Genomic DNA, 20,933 nt, shown 5'->3' on the forward strand with positions numbered 1-20,933 from the left:
AGGCTACCCTGGCCACTGTTGAGAAGCTCCTGTCAGAGCCCAAGACCCTCTTGGTCCCCTCAAGGATGCCACCATCCTTCCATCCTGGATCCCCAGGCCATAGCGTTTAGCAAGGCCCCAGCAGCCTACACTGTGCCTTAGGAAATCTTTTTGAAAAGCTTCCCATCTGGGCAGATGCAGTTCCTGACTGGATACAAAGGCCCACAGCAGGGCACCGGCTGGCCTCAGCCCCTGTGAGCCCCTCAGGTTGACTCTCCAGCCCCCCTCTGCACCTATGTGCCAGCTCATCAAAGATGTCGTCATGGCTCCAAACCCTGCCTGGGAGAAGGGGTCGAGTCCCACCACTGGCAGAAATGCTGCCATGCAGCTGTGAGAGGGGAGGAGACCCACATACTATGACGGAGGCCTCTCTGGGATGTACTGTTAAGAGGAAAATCAAGGGTCAGAATAGCCCATGTAGTGCCCTGCCTTTCACCTAGAGGTAGGGAGAGGGTATGTGTATAGAATCTAAACATGCACATACATTCATATTCCTATATATGTGCGCATATGCACACACATACAAACACATATATGCTTAAATTCTTTAAATTTTTATTGAAATATAGTTGACTTACAATGTTGTGTTGGTTTCAGGTGTACAGCAAAGTGATTCAGTTGTACGTATATATATATTCTTTTCCAGATTCTTTTCCGTTATAGGTTATTACAAGATACTGAGTATAGTTCCCTGTGCTATACAGTAGGTCCTTATTGTTTATTGATTTATATATAGTAGTGTGTATATGCTAATTCCAAACTCCTATCACTCCCCCTTTCCCCCTTTGGTAATCATAAGTTTGTTTTCTATGTCTGTGGGTCTGTTTCTGTTTTGTAAATAAGTTCATTTGTATCATTTTTTAGATTCCACACATAAGTGATATCATATGATATTTATCTTTCTCTGACTTACTTCGCTTAGTATGATAATCTCTAGGTCCATCCATGTATGCTTATATGTTTGGATGGGAGGGTACACCAGAAACTGATAACTATGTCACCATAGATAATCACCATGGATGATGACTCTACAATTTATCATCCAAATTGGTACATTTTGCGGAGGGAGAGTGGCCACTGGCCATTGGTGACCCATAAAGCAGGACTTTCCTAAGCAAAACAGGAGGTGTGGTCACCTCACCTTGGGGAGGGGAACAGGGGAAGTGTCCTGGGGGGCCTGCACCCAAGCTGTGCCTCTGTGCGGCCGGGTGACTGCCCTTGGGCAAGACCCCACCGGCTGCCCAGACCAGCTTCCTTGTCCATGACATGGGCTCTTGCTGGGGTGGCCTCTAAGGCTGTGGCTGCCATTTAAGCCAGGACACCCCCAAATCTGCACTGTGCCTTTTCATTCCTGCCACCGACTTCCATGCCATCTGGACCTCACTCCACCGCTCTTGCTTCTTGGTCCCACCAGGAGGGGGCGCCTGGCCCAGCCTCTGTCCAGGTCACCCCTTGTCTTCCTCAGGGGGTTTTCACTGGGTGGGTGGCGTATCCCTATGCTCCTGATTCCCCCTCCCCAGGTACACACTGAAGAAGAGGGAACAGGTGTGTTGTGGCCTAGAGCATGTGAGGAAGCTCTCAGACATGCCCAGATGTGAGGATGAAGCAGTTATATTGCGTGTTAGTCTTCTTAACAGTCAACACCAATTACTAAGTATTTTAGGGATTTTAAGTGTTTTTTCCCAGAGGCGAGATCCTATATACAATCCCGCATCTAGCATTTGCTCAGTAAACTCACAGGAAGATGATGTTCACGTCATCTTCTTGGGATGAGAAGTGGAGGTTAATATTCAGGACTGGTTTTGCTGGAGCTGATTTCTACCAGCGGGCTCCATCACAGTAACTCACATGCGCAGGTCACTGTTCCAAAGTGTTGTCCCAGTCATGAGCCCATTTGCCCCTCAGAGGAGCCTGAGGAGTTGTTGAGCCAGTGTTCCAGCTTGCGTTTAATGAACAGGAATAGCCCCTGAGGCTTTTGAAGCACAAGGGCATGGCTATGGTTTTGAAAGGAGAGCACAGAACCAGGACCCACACCCAGTTCAAATTTGCTCCCTGCACCCTGGGAGCAAGGAGCTGGAGCAAGTAAGGAAGAACATTGGGATTCTCCAGCTACACCCAGGGTAGAGCTGGGACCCTCTCTGCAACCTCCTGGGCCACTGAGCAGAATCACAGTTGACTTTTGGCTCTCATGTTCAACACCAAAACAAGAGTGAAGAAAGGTCGCTCTGCTCCAGGCTCATCTCCATAACCCCCTCCCAGCTGGGCCTATACCCCCATCACTGCTGCCCATGTCTGGCCATGAGGCCTCCAGATGTATGTGGTGAAACTGCATGCTCCAGCCCTAGCACAGATCTGGGATGGTTGGACAGACAGACAGGTGGGCGGTGGATGGGTGGATGGATGGATGGATAAATGGATGGGTGGATGGGTAGATAGGTGAATTGATGGACAAATGGCTGATTGGATGGATGGATATATGGGTAGATGGATGGATGGATGGGTGAATAGATAGACAAATGGATGATTGGATGGATGGATGGACAGGTGAACAGATGGATGGTGGGTGGATGAGTGGATGGAGGGATAAAAGATGGCTGGATGGACAGATGTTACCTGGGGGCCTCTGCAGTGCCTTTCATGGTGCCAGCTTGTAGCAAGTACTCAGTAAATATGTGCTGTTTTTTTCAGTTTGAAATACAATGGCCCTGCTTTGAGTTTTGTATGAGCAGAAAGCCATGCCACTACAGTGGTGTTAATACTTAGTCAGCCGTTGCACCGTGGTTGTTGTGGGTCCCCTCTGCGTAGCTGGTGGGGTATTTTTCTCTTGAGTACGCAGGCTGTAAGTCTGTGTTCTGTCTTTTCCGTGCTGCTGCTTGTCTCGTTCAGCCATACACCTGCCTGTGAGCACTCACTGTGTGACTGGGGTGAGCGAGCACCCGCTCAGAGCCCTTGACCTCACATACCCTCTGAGCTGTGGCTGGACAGGATAACTACCCAGGATGTTTGGGAATGCACACCGGAGAGCACTGTGTTAGACTCGGCATGTGTGTATGTATTTAACACACTCCTCTTCCACTTCCCTTCCCTCCCTGAAAAATTCAGTCCTAAATCCATAGGTTCATCAAAGCAAGGTGGGCACCTACAGTGGGCAGAGTGGGGCGTGGCAGGACACAGAGACCAAGATCAGGGTGTCAGAGCCAGACAGAGTGAAGAGGGCAACTCAGGGGAAGGGAAGCAGCATTGGTTGGGGGCTGTTTACATACCAGGATCAAATAAGGAAATAGCTTAAGATTGGTAGAAACCAGGTTTCTCACTTTTGAAGAAAGGAGTTACAAGTAGAATGAACTCTGGGTGTTAGATTGGAATTGGGAGTATCAGGGGACTCAAAGTTTCAGATAGATAGGTGATAGGTAGATAGATAGATAGATAGATAATAGATGGATGGATAGATAGATGACAGATGAAAATGTCTGTGTACACGTGTGGGTGTGTACACACACACGCACACACGCATTCCCCAGCTCTATTTACTGAGTCCAGGAGCAATGACATCAGCAATAACCATATTTTGGCTTCTAAACACCATTATCCACTATCTTAAAAAAAACAAAAACAGGAGATATGGCTGAATCCAGGGCTGAAGCAGAAGAGATACAAGATGAATCTTGTTGACTGAAAAAAAAATGCACAACCTAAAAGTTGAGAGTTATGTTTTATTCGATGGACAGAACTGAGGACTTAAGCCTGGGACACAGACTGTCAGGTAGCTCTGAGGGACGGCTCCAAAGAGGGAAGGAGGGGAAACAGGATACATAGGCATTTTTGTATCAAAGACCGGGTGGTCAGAACATCAGAAGATTACTGTTAATTCAAGAAAACCAGACATCTCAAGTTAAGGAATTTAGTGCTTTTCTGTGTATGGGAAGATGCAAGAGTCTGGGCTCACTGAAATCATTCCTGTCAATATGTACCTCAGCTCTCTGGGGCCAGTATCCTGTGTTTTCTCATCCTGGGTCCCCTCAGTGTGCACTGTCGGGAGTGGCTGCCACAGCTGACTGCTAGATGGGGGAGAGGGGCCATCCTGCTTCCATCCTGAGTTCCCTCAGGGCTCACCGTTAGGGCACCTGTAGTGGCTGATGGCTGCAACAGCCTTTGTTTACTTAAATAGCAGGTGGCATTTTTAGTTCACAACCTTGACCATCTTCTTGTGCTGGAAAGCAAGGATGTGCTCTAAAAAATGACGGGGGCTGTCACACAGACACAGATCCCACTTGAACAAGCCCCACTGACCAGGGCGCATATCTGAGCATCAAAATAATCACATGGATGGATTATAACCCAGTGAATCAAATAGAAGCCTGGAATCCAGAGGGATATCAGTAAATGTATCAAGGCTTGGTGAGGAGTGGAATATGTCTGTAGATTCCAAGTTCCTCCCCATAAAATTCTTATTAATTACGGAGAGGAAGTGAGCAGCTCTGCAAGGGGGAGCCTGGCCCATGGCCACAAGAGAGATCCACCCAACTGGACACCACGAGAACGATGCAGTGTAACCCAATCTGCTCTGATTGTGAGGAAACACACACCCAGACCATGGACATTCTACACAATACTGGGCCTGTGGTCTTCAAAACGGCCTAGGTCTTGAACGTCAAGTACCCTGAGGAATGTTCCAGACTGAGGACGGCTAAAGAGGCACCACAGCTGAATGCAGTACACCATCCAGAACTGGGGCAGATGGCACGTGGTGACTGGGGTCTTTCACGGTGACAGATGCATTGTTGCATTCGTGATTAGACGAATTCCCAATTCTAATGGATATGTAGGAGAATATATTTGCAGGAACGTAACCCCACTCACAGGAAATGCACTTGAAGTTCTGCCAGGGTGATGGGATTTCAGGTTGGCAATTTACTTTCGAATGGCTCTGAAGGAAAAACAAGTTATTTATACTCTGCAAATTTTTTGTGAGCATTTAGGTGCTGCCAATATTTTTTTAAGTATTAAAATAAGGTATATTGAGTCACCAAAAAAAGAACAAGAAAAAACCATTGGTACAATAACAACAAAACTCCCCAGGTGATTATGAGGCATCCCCAAGGATTCAGAGCCTTTGTTTTAGAAGCCACACAAGCAGTTGGCTGCACGCTAGGTACATAGAACCCTTTCCCCAGGCCACCCCACCCCAGAATTCTCAAGCAGGGCCACACTTGCTAACTCTGCCCCACCTGCTCAGAGACCACCCTCAGTTAATTCTGGGTGCCCCGCCCCATTCGAGTGCCCAAGAGGCCCCATCAACCTCGGGGCACTGGCCTTCCTCTCTCCATGCTTCTTCCCTTTGGATTGGCCTGGTTGTTGAGAGACATCAAGGCTACAGTTCTCTGCCCATGTCCTACAGTCATGAGTGATGCAGGTTTTGGAGCCCACTCTTCCCCTGAGCATCGGAGAAGAGCCAGGGGATGGCTGGGGAGGGTCCGAGTGGCCTGGGTTGGGCATTCTGTCACTCCCTCCACTACTGCTCAAGGCAGCCTTCTTACCACCATCTTCAGTCGGGGTATCCCCTAGAAAGGCCCACAGATCTTGGTAGCAGTGGACCCACCGGCCCATCAGACGTGCCCAGGCATACCTGCCCCGCTGAGGGTAAAGCTTCAGCCTAAGCTGCTGGATGTGAGCATGAACCCAAGGGGGAGCCACCATGCCTCTTGCCCCAACTGCATCCTTGTCAACCTGCCCAGAGAACCAGCCCCCATGTTGTCACACACTCTGGGCGCCTCTGCCACCAGGGAGGCTGCATCGTAAAGGGAGCTGGCTGCCCATGTTGCCAGGTTCTCTGCCTCGGCTTCTCTCCTGAGACCACCCACCCCAGGGTCAGGGTGGAGAGCTGCGTTCAGTGTGCTTGCCAACATCGAGTGGCGTGGAGGGGGGCCGTGGCCTCAGATGGCCACGACGGCCAGGGTCCACACAGGGAAGGGCCACGGGGAGGTGTTTTGTCCTCCACTCCCTGTCCCGACTCGCTCCAGTGACAGGCTTGCTTCGCTGTGTCCCCAGCATGGACAACGCCGAGGACCCCGTGTACGAGAGTCTGGAGGAGTTCCACGTTTTCGTCCTTGCCCACATATTAAGGAGGCCCATCGTCGTTGTAGCAGATACGATGCTGAGGGACTCAGGCGGGGAAGGTAAGTTTACTTAGAACGAAACAGATGGATTTTATTCATCACCCAGAAAGCGTAACATCCCGAGTAAGGAAGGGACAGTCCAGCGTAATGGCTGAGCCTCCAGAAGGACACAGAGCCTTACTCTGCCTGGACAAAGATCTTATTTCTCCTCGACTCCACGTTTCTTGCTCCTCCCCATAGAGAAGGGATTACTCTTTTTTCTTTTTTATCTTTTTTTTTTGGCCGCACCACACGGCTTGTGGGATCTTAGTTCCCCGACCAGGGATGGGACCCGGGCCCTCAGCAGTGAAAGTGCAGAGTCCTAACCACTGGACAGCCAGGGAATTCCCAGGAGAGATTACTCTTGGCCGTCCATCCACCCTGTGTGTCCACGGCAGGAGAAATGTGGCTGAGTGGGGGCGGGGATGAACCCTGAGGGGCTCCGGGCCCCACCCGTTGCCCACACCCTCCAGCAGTGCCAGCCTCATCCCAGGGCCACTTGGCCACTCAGCCACTCCAGTCCCCTCCTGCCCCTCGCATGGGTCTTAAAGAAGAAACAAGAAAGGCAGAAAATGCAAAGTCATCCGCAAGGCTGTGATGGGACCAGGGCTGGGGGAGAAGGAGGAAGGGATGGAGGGCTTCCCAGGGCCGGTACCCGCCGCACTGCCCGTCACGTGCACCCTCTCCCTCGGCCAGGCCACCACCTCCCAGGGTAGACACTGCCTCCCGCTTTACAGACGACGAGCCCGAAGCCCAGAGAGGCCACACAATGTACCCCCGCCCTCGGCTGAGGCCTTTAGGAAGCAGGGTCCACCCAGGCAGGGAGGGCTCCACGCATGTCCTCCCTCTAGCCTTTCTGCTGGAGCACACAGGGCACCATGCTCTCTGAAAAGGAGGAACAGAGGAGGGGCCAGGATGGTGGACGGGCCAGGAAGGTCACCCTAGTGTAAGTGCCCTGCCTCTCGTGGCTGTGGTTACCACAGAAGGCAGGGAGCTGGGAGTACCTTGGTCACTCCCAGTGACGCAGGCCTGCTGGGGTCTGCAGCTCTCTGGGTGCAGAGCCCGGCCTCCCATCGGGGTCCCTGTACTCATCAAATCCCACAGAGCTGGGTCCACACTTCCTTCCCTTGCACCTGTCCTGGAGGGTGCAGCCCTCTCAAAGGTGGACCCATCCTGCCTCTCAGCAGAGAGGTGGGCAGAGCCATGGTCACTGATATAGACAAAGCGAGGGTGGGGAGGAATCCTGAGCTCATCAAAGACATCCCTGACGTCGACTGTCCTTTCCTGCCACAGAAGGGCAGTGAGTCACTGAGTCTGAGGCCAAGAGGCAAGGTTCTTTGTAATTAAAAAACAGATGCCATGTCAGGGCAGGTATTTCCAGTATTTACTGTATTTCAGTGAGGATTTAGGCTTTTTCCCCCGTTTGGTAAGGAAATGAACAAGGCTGTGTCCCGGTTGCTAAAGGAGCTGATCCCCGTCCCTCATTTCCCATCTGACTCACGACTTGGGCCTGGAGTGCTCTCACTGAGCTTCTCAAAACCTAGAACAAATAAGCTCTCAAGCAGCACATATGTTGTTCTGTATGCAGATGCTTTCGTGAACACAGGAGAGGAATAAGTACATTCAGGAAAACACGGGTTTCTAGGTGGCCATCAGCACACGTCCTGGCTGACCATCTGGGGTGGGCGTTTTGATCACCTTGGCGGGACTCAGGGCAGCAGGCAGGCAGGCCCGCAGGTCACAGCAGAATCCCCTCAGCCCTGCTTGTTCCTAGGGTGCAGCTTGACAGGGACAAACGAGCCAGGAGGACTCTGCCCAAGGAGGCAGGTGGAGCAGGGTGCCCTGGTCAGGTACAGGACTTGGGGTCTAATGGGCCTGGCCCCTGCGAGCCTGGGCTTCCTCATCCATCGGTAGCAAGCATCACCTAGCTCCCAGGGCACTCCTGCCAGGTGGGTGGAGGCCCCTCTGCTGTGGAGTAGGTGACAGATGACAACACCCGGGGCTGCAGCCTGAGCCCGCCCACCCTTCCCTCTGCCCTGTCACCTCCCCCAGGATGGTGAGGGATGCTGTCCACGTCCCTTCCAGCTCCACATGCCCTCACCCTTGTTTGTGTCTGCAGCATTTGCTCCAATCCCCTTCGGAGGGATTTACCTGCCCTTGGAGGTGCCTCCCAACAGATGCCACTGCTCACCTCTGGTTCTTGCCTACGACCAAGCGCATTTCTCTGCCCTTGTGTCCATGGAGCAGAGAGACCAGCAGAGAGAACAAGGTACGCCCGCCGCCACCTAACGGTGCAAGGTGGGGAAGGGGTGGGCCGGGAGGGGCAGGAGGTGGAATATGGAGACCTCCCTGGGAAGCGCACTCAGCAATGATAGGTTTTGCCTAAAACTACCATATGCATGCAAAAAAAAAATCATTGAAAATAATGCCATTTGCAGCATCATGGATGGAATGGACTTAGATTATCGTTATCATAGATTATCATACTAAGAAACTTAGATTATTATACTAAGTGAAGTCAGACAAAGACAAATATATGATATCACTTATATGTGGAATCTAAAAAAAATGATACAAATGAACTAATTTACAAAACAGAAACAGACTCACAGACAGAAAAAAAACTTATGGTCACCAAAGGGGAAAGGGGAGGAGGGAAAAATTAGGAGTTTGGGATTAACATATACACACTATTATATATAAAATAGATGAATAACAAGGAACTACTGTATAGCACTATACTCAATATTTTCTAATAACCTCTAAGGAAAAAGAATCTGAAAAAGAATATATACATATATATGTATAACTGAATCACTTTGCTTGTACACCTGAAACTAACACAACATTGTAAATCAATTATACTTGTTTTTTAAAAAAGAAAATAATGCCACAGACAACTTTTAATTTAAAATATGAAGCAAATTAATAATCAAGCCACCCTTAAATAACTTTCACTGTGGTTGCCTTTCACATGTACACATATATTATATGGATGTAATTAATCTCAGATGTAATTTTTAAAAGCCCGTCTACTTTGTTAGACCAACCAGACGATCAAAATATTAAAACTCTGGACTAGTAATAAACTTACATTTAATAATTAATTAATTAATTAATTAAGAGCCCGTCTAGTGCAGAGAGTCAGCAAATTACAGCCCACTGCCTGTTTGTAAATAAAGTTTTATCGGAACACAGCCACACTTGTTCAAAGACGTATTGTCTGTGGCTACTGCTTTTGTGCCCTAACAGCAGGGTTGAGAAGCAGCCCCAGAGGCTGTGTGGCCTGCAAAGACTAAAATATTTACTAATGAGCACTTTACGGAAAATGTTTGCCAGCCTCTGCTCTAAAGTAAGCTTTTGAATCAAAAGATGGATTTTTCCATTCAAATCATTACATGGGAGTTTCCTGCCAGGAGCCATTTCAGTGCTGCAGAGAGGCTTGCCGGGCTGGGCCCACAGGCTGTGCACTGCACAACTCCAACCACCAGTCACATAGACGCACGTGGGGCCTGTCTTCAGTCAATGCATTATGTGTCTGCTGTGGAAATGGTGGGATTTTGTTTGGAATGTTAACTGCTGATGGATGTGTGACTAACTGAGCAAAGAAAGGGAAACTCATCCTTTTTCACTTCTGCATCTGGTTAGACAGAGAACTCCCAGGATACTAAAAGAAGGAAAGAGTGACCAGTTTCAGGGTCCCTGCCATAGGATGTGGTCCCAGGAGATCCATGGCAGCTCATCCTGTGGTGATGTGAGTCCAGAAGTAGAGGGAGCAGGGCTGCCACTGGCTGTAAGGGAACTATCACGTCCTTTTCCTGTGCTATTTACAGACATCTCACTTTAGCCATAGAAGACATGTTTCATCATTAAGGCTTGGTGCCATTTGCCTTTTCTGTTGTCTCTCTGCGTTTTGGCCAGTGAGAGCTGGCACCTCCCTCACGGCTTCCAGCTCTTCTCAAAGCTCACCGCGGCTCTTGAGAGACAGGAGGGCCCTTTCTCTGCAGCCTCACCCTATCAGCAAGTGATTGAAAAGACCAAAAGCCTTTCATTTAGAAGCCAGATGTTGGCCATGAATATTAAGAAGAAACTTAATCAGGATAGTAGGTCAGAGGCTCCTAACTGGGCAACTCAGGACTTTGGCTTCTATAGAAGAGCTGTACAGAAAAAACTGAAAAAAACTATAAAAGAAAGGTGAAATAATAAAACCATTATATAAAGGTGAAACATTTTAGAAACAATTAACATATCGAGTATAAATTTTGGAGAATTTGAATACAATTGGCTGTGTTTCATTTAGAAATTTTTAAAAAGAGAGCCCTTCTAAGGACCAGGGATCCAGGCCAGGTGCGGGGCCTCTCATCCAGTCTCCCAGAGACTCTGTGGTCAGGGAGAGATCAAAGTCCCAGGGCTGGCATCTCCAGTTATTGAGCAGGGCCTTCAGAGCCTGGCTCCCTCCTCACAGAGGCACTGAGCTTTCTTTCAGGCCTTCCAGATACTGCTTATGGATGCTTTCAAGGCCAATATGAAGGTGCTCTTCAATAAAAGGACAAATGTGGAGGGGTTACCGCCTAGCAAGGGAGCGTTGCAGAGGTGCAGGTGGTTTCACCTCTAAAACTTGTTTTTCCCATAAGTGGATTCTGGTCCCAGTGTGGGTTCTGAGAAGCTGTGTTGTGGGCTCCTGCAGTTCCGCCTGCTGGCTTGCTCCTAATAGCAGTGTGGTCCCTGCCTCCACAGCCCTCACGTGACCAATGTGCAGGGCTGCACGTTGACCCATTCAGTCCTCACGACCATCGCACAAACAGAAGCAAAGCACATGTAAGCGGCTCCCACTGGCTGGGTAACCTCTGTGCTACATGTCAGGCCCTCACACATTGGGAAAGAATACAAATGTTCTGCAGACTTTGAGGCTTTAAGTATTGCTACCGACACATCCCCTGTGCCACCCTCACTGAGCTGGTGGGTGCTGGTAGGCGCAACCCTGCTTCCTGCTCCTCCCACTGGCCTGAAGTCCAGTGGTCCTGCATGCAGTATTTGTTTGGGGGGCTGAGGGCCCATTCAGTGAAGCACCTGTTGCATCCAGGTTTGGGGACCCAAAGATGACAGTGTCCTTGCCTTGGGACCCTTAACACCTTGTAGGGGAGACAGGCAACCCCATCAAGCTACATACTATACAAGGCAGGATGTTTCCCGAGCAGGCACGAGCTCCATTCAGCAGGGGAGCAATTATTCTGACTGAGAAGAACAGACAGATAGACCTGAGCAGAAGTGCTGGGCTGATGCAGGGATGTTGCTCGTGGGTGGCTGGCATGTTGCTGGTGTGGCCCAGCAAGCACATGTCATAGGAGCATGACGGCATTGGGCCTGGGTGCTGCCGTGTCCTCACTGCGTGGCCCGAGGGGCGCCATGTGCCCTCCCAGCCTGTCCCCTTATCTGTTGCCTGTAAAATAACACCCATCTCCCTGGAAATGAATGCTTTCTCCTCCCCTTCCTCACCCTCATTCCCTTCCCCCTCCCCTGTCCTCTGCCCTTTCTCTTCCTTTCCGCCCACTCTCCCAGTTGGTGTCTTTTCATTTGACATATTTAAGGACATCACCACTTAATTATGAAGTGACCACCATGGTCACTTCCACACACTGAAGTCCTCAGTCACCCCTGGGAATGTCATTGCCTGTCCCAAAGCCAGGCCTGTCCCCTGATCCTTAAATGTTGCTTCAAAGATAAACCTAAAGGCCTTGACTGGCTCCCTTTCTGGCCACCATTAGTGCCCAGCATCTCCCTGAAAGGACCTGCCATGGGCAGGAGGAACAGAGCAGACATTGTCCGTGGAGCCATCACCAGAGGAAGCCTATCCCAGGGTTCCTGTGGGGCACTGTCCTACCTTCCAGCCTGACGGTAGAGGCTGTTGGGGGCTTTCTGCAAATACCAGATCCTAGCAATTCTGCCATTGTTACCCGGTGGTTGAGGACGGTGGGGAGAAGCTGAGAAGACGTCAGGAACCTGCTCAGGGAACAGACTCAGCCTCTCTTCTCAGCCTTTATGATGCCAAGAAAATGGAAGCAACCACAGAAGGCCATGATATTAGCCCCCAGAAGAAGATAGTTCAGAATAGCATTGGGCTGCAAGGGGCTCAAAGGAGAAAATGGCTGCTGCTGCTGCTTCTCTAACAGGGAGTCCTGAGGTAGGTGGTCCAGGGCTGGTGCATCAGCTCTAGACATTCTCAGGTACTCAGGCTCCAGCCTCTCCCTGCTCCACCATCTTTATCGTGTGGTTTCAGCCTTATGGTCATAGAACAGTTGCTGCAGCTCCAGGCATCACATCCGTATTCCAGGCTGGACCAAATGCCTCTCTTCTTGAAACTTTGTCATTTCAGTTGGGAAGAACACCTTCCCTCAACTCGTGCTGGCATCTTACTAAGGCTGAGCTCCATACTTGCAGTTTCCCGGCTCCAGAGCAGCCTGAGAAGCCAGTGCAGTGGAGGAAGAAGGGGGTGAGGTGGTGGGTGGGGGTTCAGTAAGCCAGCTCTGAATCAGGGAGGGGATGTGATGTTTCCAGGCATTTCCATCTGGACTCTCCTCTTTATTTCACCAGCAATGACCACTCATCTGGGGAAGGGCAAAAGTGCAAAAATGAGTTCTTTACCAACTTGGGTCCTCATCTGGAAATAAAGCACGTTGGCTGTTAGGCTCTCAATCCCCTAAAAAGCAGTGGTGCATGAGGCTGTCAGTGCGGTGCTCCTTAGGAGAAAATCCATTCTATTTCAACACAGAGAGAGAAGCAGCCTTGCTTTCAGGGCCGCCGTGTACCGCCCGTGGATGTCAGGTACCGGGCTGCCCGGGTGAGGGTGGCGCATGTGCCTTGCGGTCCTGGCCGTGGCCACGCCCCCACAGGAGGACGAGCCGGGGCAGGGGCGGTCCTGCTGAGAGACAGACCTGGAGCCTCGCGGCTGACTTGATGGCACGTTCCTGTGCCCCCCACATCTAAATGCCACCAGGAAGTTTCATGCTCAGAGGCTTTCTCTCCTAGAGCCCTGGTTCTGTGCCAGGAACCCCCCACCCCAAAGCGGGCAGGAGCCTTCTGATCCTGCGGAACTGAGACCTCGGCCTGGCCCGGGGCTTTTCACTCCGCCTTCCAGAAAGTCTCCAGCTCTGTGCCTTCAAGCTGCGTTGCACTCTGCCCCCAGGGAGCCTCCCAGGAAGCTCTGTACAGACACTAAGGTCACCACCCCCATAGCATCCTTGCCTACGAGGACCACGGATGCTCAGTGAGCGGAAAGGTAGTGGGAAACCATCCTCTTCCTTCCTGCCCTTCCCTGCCATGCGGGGCTTCCATCCGTTCACAGGGCTTCCTGGTTGCAGGTTAGAGCCCCTTCGACCGCAGGTCACCAAAACCCAACTCGACATGGCTAAGACAGGAAGAGGGCTGGTTGTCACACACACCCACACTCTCAACATTGTGGGGCAGGCAGGCCCCCCGGGGCAGGTGGGGTGTTTCAGGAATGTTGGAGATGACCAGGCCCCTCCATCCCACCTGCAGCCTCCTCACCTTCTGTTCCAGGCAAGCCCCTGCCGCCATCCCCTGCTGCAAGCAGGTCCTGTTTGCCCCCAAACTCCGGTGTCTAAGAGCACGGCCAGATCTGGGGCAGGAAGTATACACAAAGATCCCATCGCATCTTGCCCTGGAAGAAACAAGGCATCTTCAAAGACCACGAGGGTAGTGTCAGAAGGGCTTCTGGGCTGATGGACGAGGCTCCCACAGGACAAGAGGGACAGTGAGGACCATCACTGGAAGGAGCAGAAACATGATGAAGTTGCTTCAGTCCATGAATTCATAATGATGCTCTGGGAAAGCCTCCCTCATCAGCTCTGCAGGAAGCTCAGGTCCACCACCTTGGAAACATAAAAAGCAGGAAAGTATCAGGCGAGATCCTGCGTTTCCTTGGTGAACTAGTGACAGGAACTTTCTCTGAGTTCAGGTACCCTGGCTTGTCATGAAGGGAGAGGTGTTGGTAAGGGCTGAATTCATGTGTTGAAGAGCTAACCCCCAGGCCTCAGGCTGCGACTGTATTTGGAGATGGGGTCTTCAGAGGAGTAATTAAAATACAATGAGGTGATTAGGGTGGACCCTCATCCACTGTGACTGGTGGTCTTATAAGAAGAGGAGGTTAGGACACAGACACACACAGAGAGGGGATTGCAGGAGGACACAGAGAAGACAGTCACCTGCAAGCCAAGGAGAGAGGCCTCAAAAAGAAACAACTCTGCTGACACCTTGTCCTTGCACTTCCAGCCTCCAGACTGTGAGAGAATAAATGTCCACTCTTTAAGCCCCTCACTCTGTGTTCCACTGTTATGGCCGCCCGAGCAAACCAATTCAGACAGAATGAGAATACCAGGTTATTCAAGCCCATGGGAATGCATAAGAAACTGCCATATTTCTCATTATTTCTGGCTCAGTTCATCATTGTCACCTTCTTGACCAGCGGATGCTGCGTTCAGATCCATCAGGGGCCTAGTCAGTGTGTGTGAGCTCCCCACCCCTCAGCAGCTCATGCGTAGGGGTCCTGGGACCTGTCGTAGCTGGTGGTGGATTTTTTACAAAGTAATATTCTGCAAGCTCTGTAGATCCAGGTCCCAGCAGATGTTTGGAACGTGGCTAGTCTCACAACTCCTCTCCAGGGGAAGGGGTGGTCCCACTGGGAGGCCCAGCAGAATAGCAGGACCACTGTATGCATGGTCGAGAGCCCCCAAAACCTGCTGTGGGTGCCAGCTGATCTGAGAGCAAGGTCTGGGTCTGGGGATGAGCAGCTGGCCCGTGGTCCAGGGGACAGGCTGTGGGTGGGCTCCAGCTCTCTTGTGTACACCCACACGGGCCTGAGCCACGGGGAGGTTCATTCAACAAGTATTCACTGTGACAGCACACTTGTGACAGTGACAGTACCGGACGGCCCACACCTGGCTTGGTAAGAGCTTGGAGTTGAATTCCTTCCTTCCCGGGGTCAGCCAGGCCTCAGGCATGGGTCTGAGCAGAGCTGAGTCTCACCAGGTGAGCTGGGCCCCAGAGACAGCTCATAAGTGGCCATAACAAGCTCTGCTACCAGGTGCCCCAAACTCAGGGACTGGTGTCCTCAGACTGGAGGCCTTAGGAAGGAGGGCCGGGGGTCGGTGGGGCTCTTTGTCACGCACCTGCTGGCCCCATCGGTTCTCTTGCCTGCAGCCCTCCTTCAGTGCAGTAGACAAGAAAACAGAGTCCCAGCCTGTGCCCTCAGCTCGGCTAGGAGAGGGACTAAGAAAGTACAGTAACACCAGTTTCTAGGATGGAACCGGGCATCATTCTCTGAAGCCAAGATAAGAGACTCTCAGACCACAGCTGGGCCCAGGCTCAGGACCGAGCCACCAGGCCTGTGGTCTCGGAACCTGGGGAGGAGGCAGGGGTGTGGGACACAGAGCATCAAGGCCCAGGGCACCTGCTGGTCCCCCACTGCCGAGCAGAGCCGTCACCCTGCCCCAAGCAAAGGACACCTTGTGGAGGGAGCCCCCCCACCCTGGACCTCCCAGCACCCTGGGATGGAGGCTGACAGGTACAGTCATCACAGGCCCAGAGAGAGCAGCTGTCTTGTTCTTGCATCTGAGAAACGATGTTCTGGGAGCCTCAGAACGAGACAAAATGTGTTGTAGGATGTGACATGGGACTGCCTTCTTCCCACCACTCCCTTCCTTCTGCTTGGCCCAGTGCGTCTCACCTGAATGTGTCCAAGCTCCTGGCGGCTTAAAAATTCCATAAGGTGTCCTTTAAACCTCTCGTCCTTCCCTGTGTTGAAACTATGTTGCGAAAGAACCCACTGCTCCCTTACAGCTCTTTCTGCCTCCCTCGCCGCCTGTCACCCACCGCTGCTGAGGTTGGCCAGCTTCTAGGAAGAACCCCGCTGTGTCCTGCAGGCTGGGGTGCCCGTGGGGAGAAGGCAGGGCTTGCTTGCAGTGGGCAGGCTTGGGCTGGAGGGATTGGTCAGGGGTGGGCAAGCTGAGTGGGCAAGGCTTTGCCAGTGCCTTTTGGGACTTTTTGTAAATAACAGTTACCCGTACTTTCGTGGTAACTTCCAGAGATGATTGATGGTCCCCTGCTTTCTCCACGGGGAGGATGTTAGTCCTTTGCCCCCAGGACACCTGGACCCTAGTTCTGCAGCTTGCAGGAAGGATCCTCCCATGCCCACAGCATGCTGCCCGTGGCCTCCCTGTGCCACGTCCTCAGATGGCGCTGCAAAACTCAGACCTGGGCCGAGTCTGCACCCCACAGTCACGCCAGTACCTGCAGGCACTTCCTGTGTGCAGGCCTGGTCTAGGTCCTTTCCAAGGGCAACACTTGACCCTCTGCATGTTCTGTGCCCACTTGACAGAGGAGGACACTGAGGAAGGAGGGCCATCCCCAGGGAATGGTCACAGCTGGTGAAGGGTCACTAGGGCAGGTTAGTAGGGTGGATGGTGCGACTTCCATAAAGGAGACTTGGCCAAAGAGGGTGATAATCAGGGAACAGGCATCTCCCAGAGACAAGGTCCGGGAAGTGGTACCCAAGCCAAAGTTTGCTTGGGATATAACGGCAACTCACACCTGGTGACTTAGGGACCTTCAGGATGGGAGAAGGTGGGGGAGGGGTGCCTCGCTTCCTGGGAGATGTTAGTACCATCTGTTTCTATTCTTTATAAATATATATATATATATTTTATATATATAAGGTAATTATTTCAATAGCTTTTCCTCCTAAATGCAAACAGCCTGAGAGCCTCTGGGGCACATCCAGGGGCCACATGGGGGTCAAGGTGCCCTCACGGTGTCCCTGTGCCTTCCCTAGGGGTTCCCGCTCAGGTGACCCAGAGAGCCGTGTTCTGCAGCCTTTAAAGAGCCAACTGGTCACAGACGGAGGAGGGGATGCTGATGTGAACAAGGGGCTTGGACAGTGATGCCCACGCAGCTGTCAGTCAGCTCTGAAGGCTGAGACCGACATCCACGGATGATCACACCAGAGTTTGTAGTTTATTTACTGGAAACAGACTCAACACACCCAAAATGTGATATCTGAAAAAAAAAAAAAACAGTTTTTGCAGGAGCAGCCTGAAACTTTATCTCTTGCCACTTAGAAACAACACCCCACGTTTACAAAACTGAGCAATTTGGGAATTTTGTGGAGCCAAACAGAATAACCCCACACTACAGGACATGAACTCTGTCTTCAATCTGTATTTTATGCACAGCTCATAGTTAAATTAAATGCCAATCTATATTTTATGATTTCCCGAACCACATATAATGTGACATTTCATTTCCAGTCTATTTGACGACAAACTGTGCTTTTTCTTACAGGATTGATTTATAATAAACAGCACCTATCTCCTATTAAGTAGAAATTGGTGTTAACAGGCTATGAATATTATTAAATATTCCATTTAACTGGATTTTATAATATAATTTTGTTAATATAGCTATCTAAAATTTTTACTTAAAAATCACTTCTTCATCGTATTCTAATCAAACTGGCCCATCTGTGGACCTGTCTGAATACAATAATGGGAGGAATTACGTACCAACCCACCTGTTACTGGACATTATAAGAATCAGATGAACTCATGGTAGCAAGAAGGCTTGTAGAAACCAGAAAGTGCCTAAAAAATGCAAATTCCCTGCATTGTCTTTGCAATCAGCCTCCTTCCTCTTAAGCCACTTTCTAGGCTTGCAGTTTGCCACTAAAAGACACACTCGGCTTGGGCATGCAGAGCCAACTTGCCTCCCCGCGTGGTCTTCAGGCAGCCTTGCTGGACCGCTCGCCCCGTTCCTTTGCTGCTCCTGCTGTAGCCTCGAGCATGGCCCCTGGAGGCCTGGGCCACACGTGCAAAGGCCCCTCACTGTTGGAGAAGAGGAAGAGTCTCTCGGGGCATCCAAAGTCTTAGCTCAGACCCTGCACCCTAGGGCCTAGGGACCAGACAAGGGGTGTCATCTTTGACATTGTTGGTTCTTGACCCAAGAATATCTCGAAGGGCCCCTATGTGACCAGGAGCCATGTGTGGAACTTCAAGGCCATGAGCTCTGTCCTGGCCTTGCGGGGGGAATGCGAATTCAGAGAGCTGGGTCTTGCTGACCAAATGCCCAAGAGTCCAGTTGTCCACCAACACCTGTGTCACCCCAAGGACCATCAGCTCTGGAGCCTGAGACTCAGTTCCAGAGGGATGCCAGCTGTGCTCAGCTACACGGAAAGAACTGGCCAAGGGTCTTTCATGAGGAAATTGGGGCCTGGAGAGATGAGGGAGCAGGAGGCACAGACACAGGCTCCTCCAGGCCTCCCCAGGGTGTCTAAGCCACAGAAAGAGTGGCCCCAGGAGCACCCCCAGCCGCCATCTCCCCCACTCCTGAATCAGCCCAGCCCCCATCTCCATATGAAGTGCCGTCTTTCCCTCAGGCTGCCCCAGGCTCCCCGTGGACCTGCAGGCTTCTGATGGGTGGTGTCAGAACAGGACACGGCCTTCATCAATCCTCCTGCAGAAGAGAAGGGAAACAAAGCCCCAGGCACCTGTCCTGCCCCCTGGACATGGGGAGGAAAACTCTTGGTCAGCCAGCACGACAGCCTGCTTCTGCTCTCCAAGAAGCCCCCCTCAAAACCATCCCCCAGGGCTGCGTCTGATGCATGAGAGGACATGTATCCAGAAGAAATGGCCGGCTTCCTGATAACCTAAGTCCACTCAGAGAATTGTCTCTGGGGACGTTTTCCTGGGGAAAGGGTCTGTGGGAAAGAGAGCATCCTGATCAGAGCCTAGTGGGTGGTCTGGAGCGTGAGGCCATGGGCAGCTCGTCGAGCAGGAACTCGCCACTTTCCTTGCGTTTGTGGAGGGGACAGGGCTGCCATTGCTTTGCACCTCGAGGTCTCATGAAGCAAATCCTCATAAAGCAAGTCTGATTTTTCCCAGAGGCACAAGGATGCAAGGTTCTCGCCCAGCCAAGGACTCCTCGTCAGGCCCACTGGAGGTTGTTCTCAGGCACTGGTGAGCCAGAGCCAAGGCCACTGTGGGGGGTGGGAGCAGGGAGAGGAGGAGGATGACAAGGACCACTTTTCAAAGGCTCCTGTTCTTCACTGGCCAGATCCTGGATGTCTTGAAGCCAGATGTCCTGTCTTTCTCATCTTTGTGTCTCCAGCACCAAGACACCTGGGAGGCAATTAAATGTTGAATGAATAAATGAATGAATGAACGAGATTAGATGCTCACGATCTACTAATTTCAGATAATTCAAAAAAAGGCAGGGTGACACAGTAGTGGAAAACGAAATACACACTGTGGAGTAAGGCAGACCTGCTTTTCAATCACAGCTCCAGCTTTGGCTTGGAGTCACTTATGTACCAGAGTTTCACTTCCTCTTCTGTAAAATTGGAGGAAAAATCCTGTAGCTGGTGTAAGACTTGTAAGTAATGAATATAGAGCTCGTGACACAGTACCTGGTATTGACGGAGAGTTAGACACAGAGATCAATGGAACAGAATATGGAACCCAGGAATAACCCCACAAAATATGATTTTGACAGAGAAACAAAATAAATTCAATAGAGGATGGATAGTCTTTTCAAACAAATGGTGATGAAGTGATTGGACATCCATAAGCAAAAAACAAAAACAAAACCTTAAACCCAAGCCTCATTTATACAAAAATTAACTCAAAAATTAACCATAAAGTAAAAGTAAAATGCACAACTATGGACCTAGAGGTAGGTGAAGAGTTGGGTTTTTTTAATGTAAATTTATTTTTTTTATTCATTTATTCTTGGCTGCATTGGGTCTTCGTTGCTGCACGCGGGCTTTCTCTAGTTGCAGCGCAGGGAGGCTACTCTTCATTGCGGTGTGCGGGCTTCTCATTGCCATGGCTTCTCTTGTTGCAGAGCACAGGCTCTAGGCGTGCGGGCTTCAGTAGTTGTGGCATGCAGGCTCAGGAGTTGTGGCTCGCAGGCTCTAGAGCACAGGCTCAGTAGTTGTGGCACACGGGCTTTGTTGCTCCATGGCATGTGGGTTCTTCCCGGACCAGGGATCGAACCCGTGTCCCCTGCATTGTCAGGCAGATTCTCAACCACTGCGCCACCAAGGAAGCCCCAGGAGTTCTTATATATGTGTCCTGTTTGTTCTGTGTCTCTGGAGATCCCTGACTAATAGAACCACCAATCTGTTCTTCATCTCTAGAATTTTGTCATTTCCAGCATGCTGCATAACTGGAATCATACAGAGAATGCAGTCTTTTGGGATTGGAATGATCAAAAAAAGATGAAATTAACAACTTGGACCTCTGCTCTGCAAAGAGAGAAAGAGAAAAAGAGGGGGTGGGGAGAGGAAGGGAGGGAAGGAAGAAAGAAGGAAAGACAAGTTGTAGACTGGGAGAAAATATTTGAAAACCACATATCAACAAAGGACTTACATCTAAAATATACAAAGAACCCTCAAAACTCAATAGCAAAAAAAATCTCCAAACCATCCAAATAAATAATGGGAAAAGACATGAACAGACATTTTACCAAAGAGGATATACAGATGGCAAATAAGCACATGAAAAGATGGTCAACATTAGAACCACTGTAAGACGTCACTACACACCTATCAGAATGACTAAAATCTTAAAAATTGACAACACCAAATGCTGGAGAGGATGTGGAATAACCAGATTGCTCCTATATTGCTGGTGAGAATGTAAAAATGGTTCAGTCACTCTGGAAAACAGT

At 50.6% G+C, this 20,933-nt stretch overlaps 1 protein-coding gene across 1 annotated transcript in view; it reads left to right on the forward strand.

Moving 5' to 3' along the window:
• LOC132487438 (OTU domain-containing protein 7A-like) overlaps positions 1-20,933 on the forward strand; it is a 170,200-nt gene that overhangs the window by 138,382 nt on the left and 10,885 nt on the right. The window contains exons 8-9 of the mRNA XM_060095115.1: positions 6,088-6,215; positions 8,314-8,463. Of these exons, the coding sequence (XP_059951098.1) occupies positions 6,088-6,215; positions 8,314-8,463 (278 nt within the window). The remainder of the gene's footprint in view (positions 1-6,087; positions 6,216-8,313; positions 8,464-20,933) is intronic.

Source organism: Mesoplodon densirostris, chromosome 4 (genome assembly GCF_025265405.1).
Source record: "Mesoplodon densirostris isolate mMesDen1 chromosome 4, mMesDen1 primary haplotype, whole genome shotgun sequence".
NCBI lineage: Eukaryota > Metazoa > Chordata > Mammalia > Artiodactyla > Ziphiidae > Mesoplodon > Mesoplodon densirostris.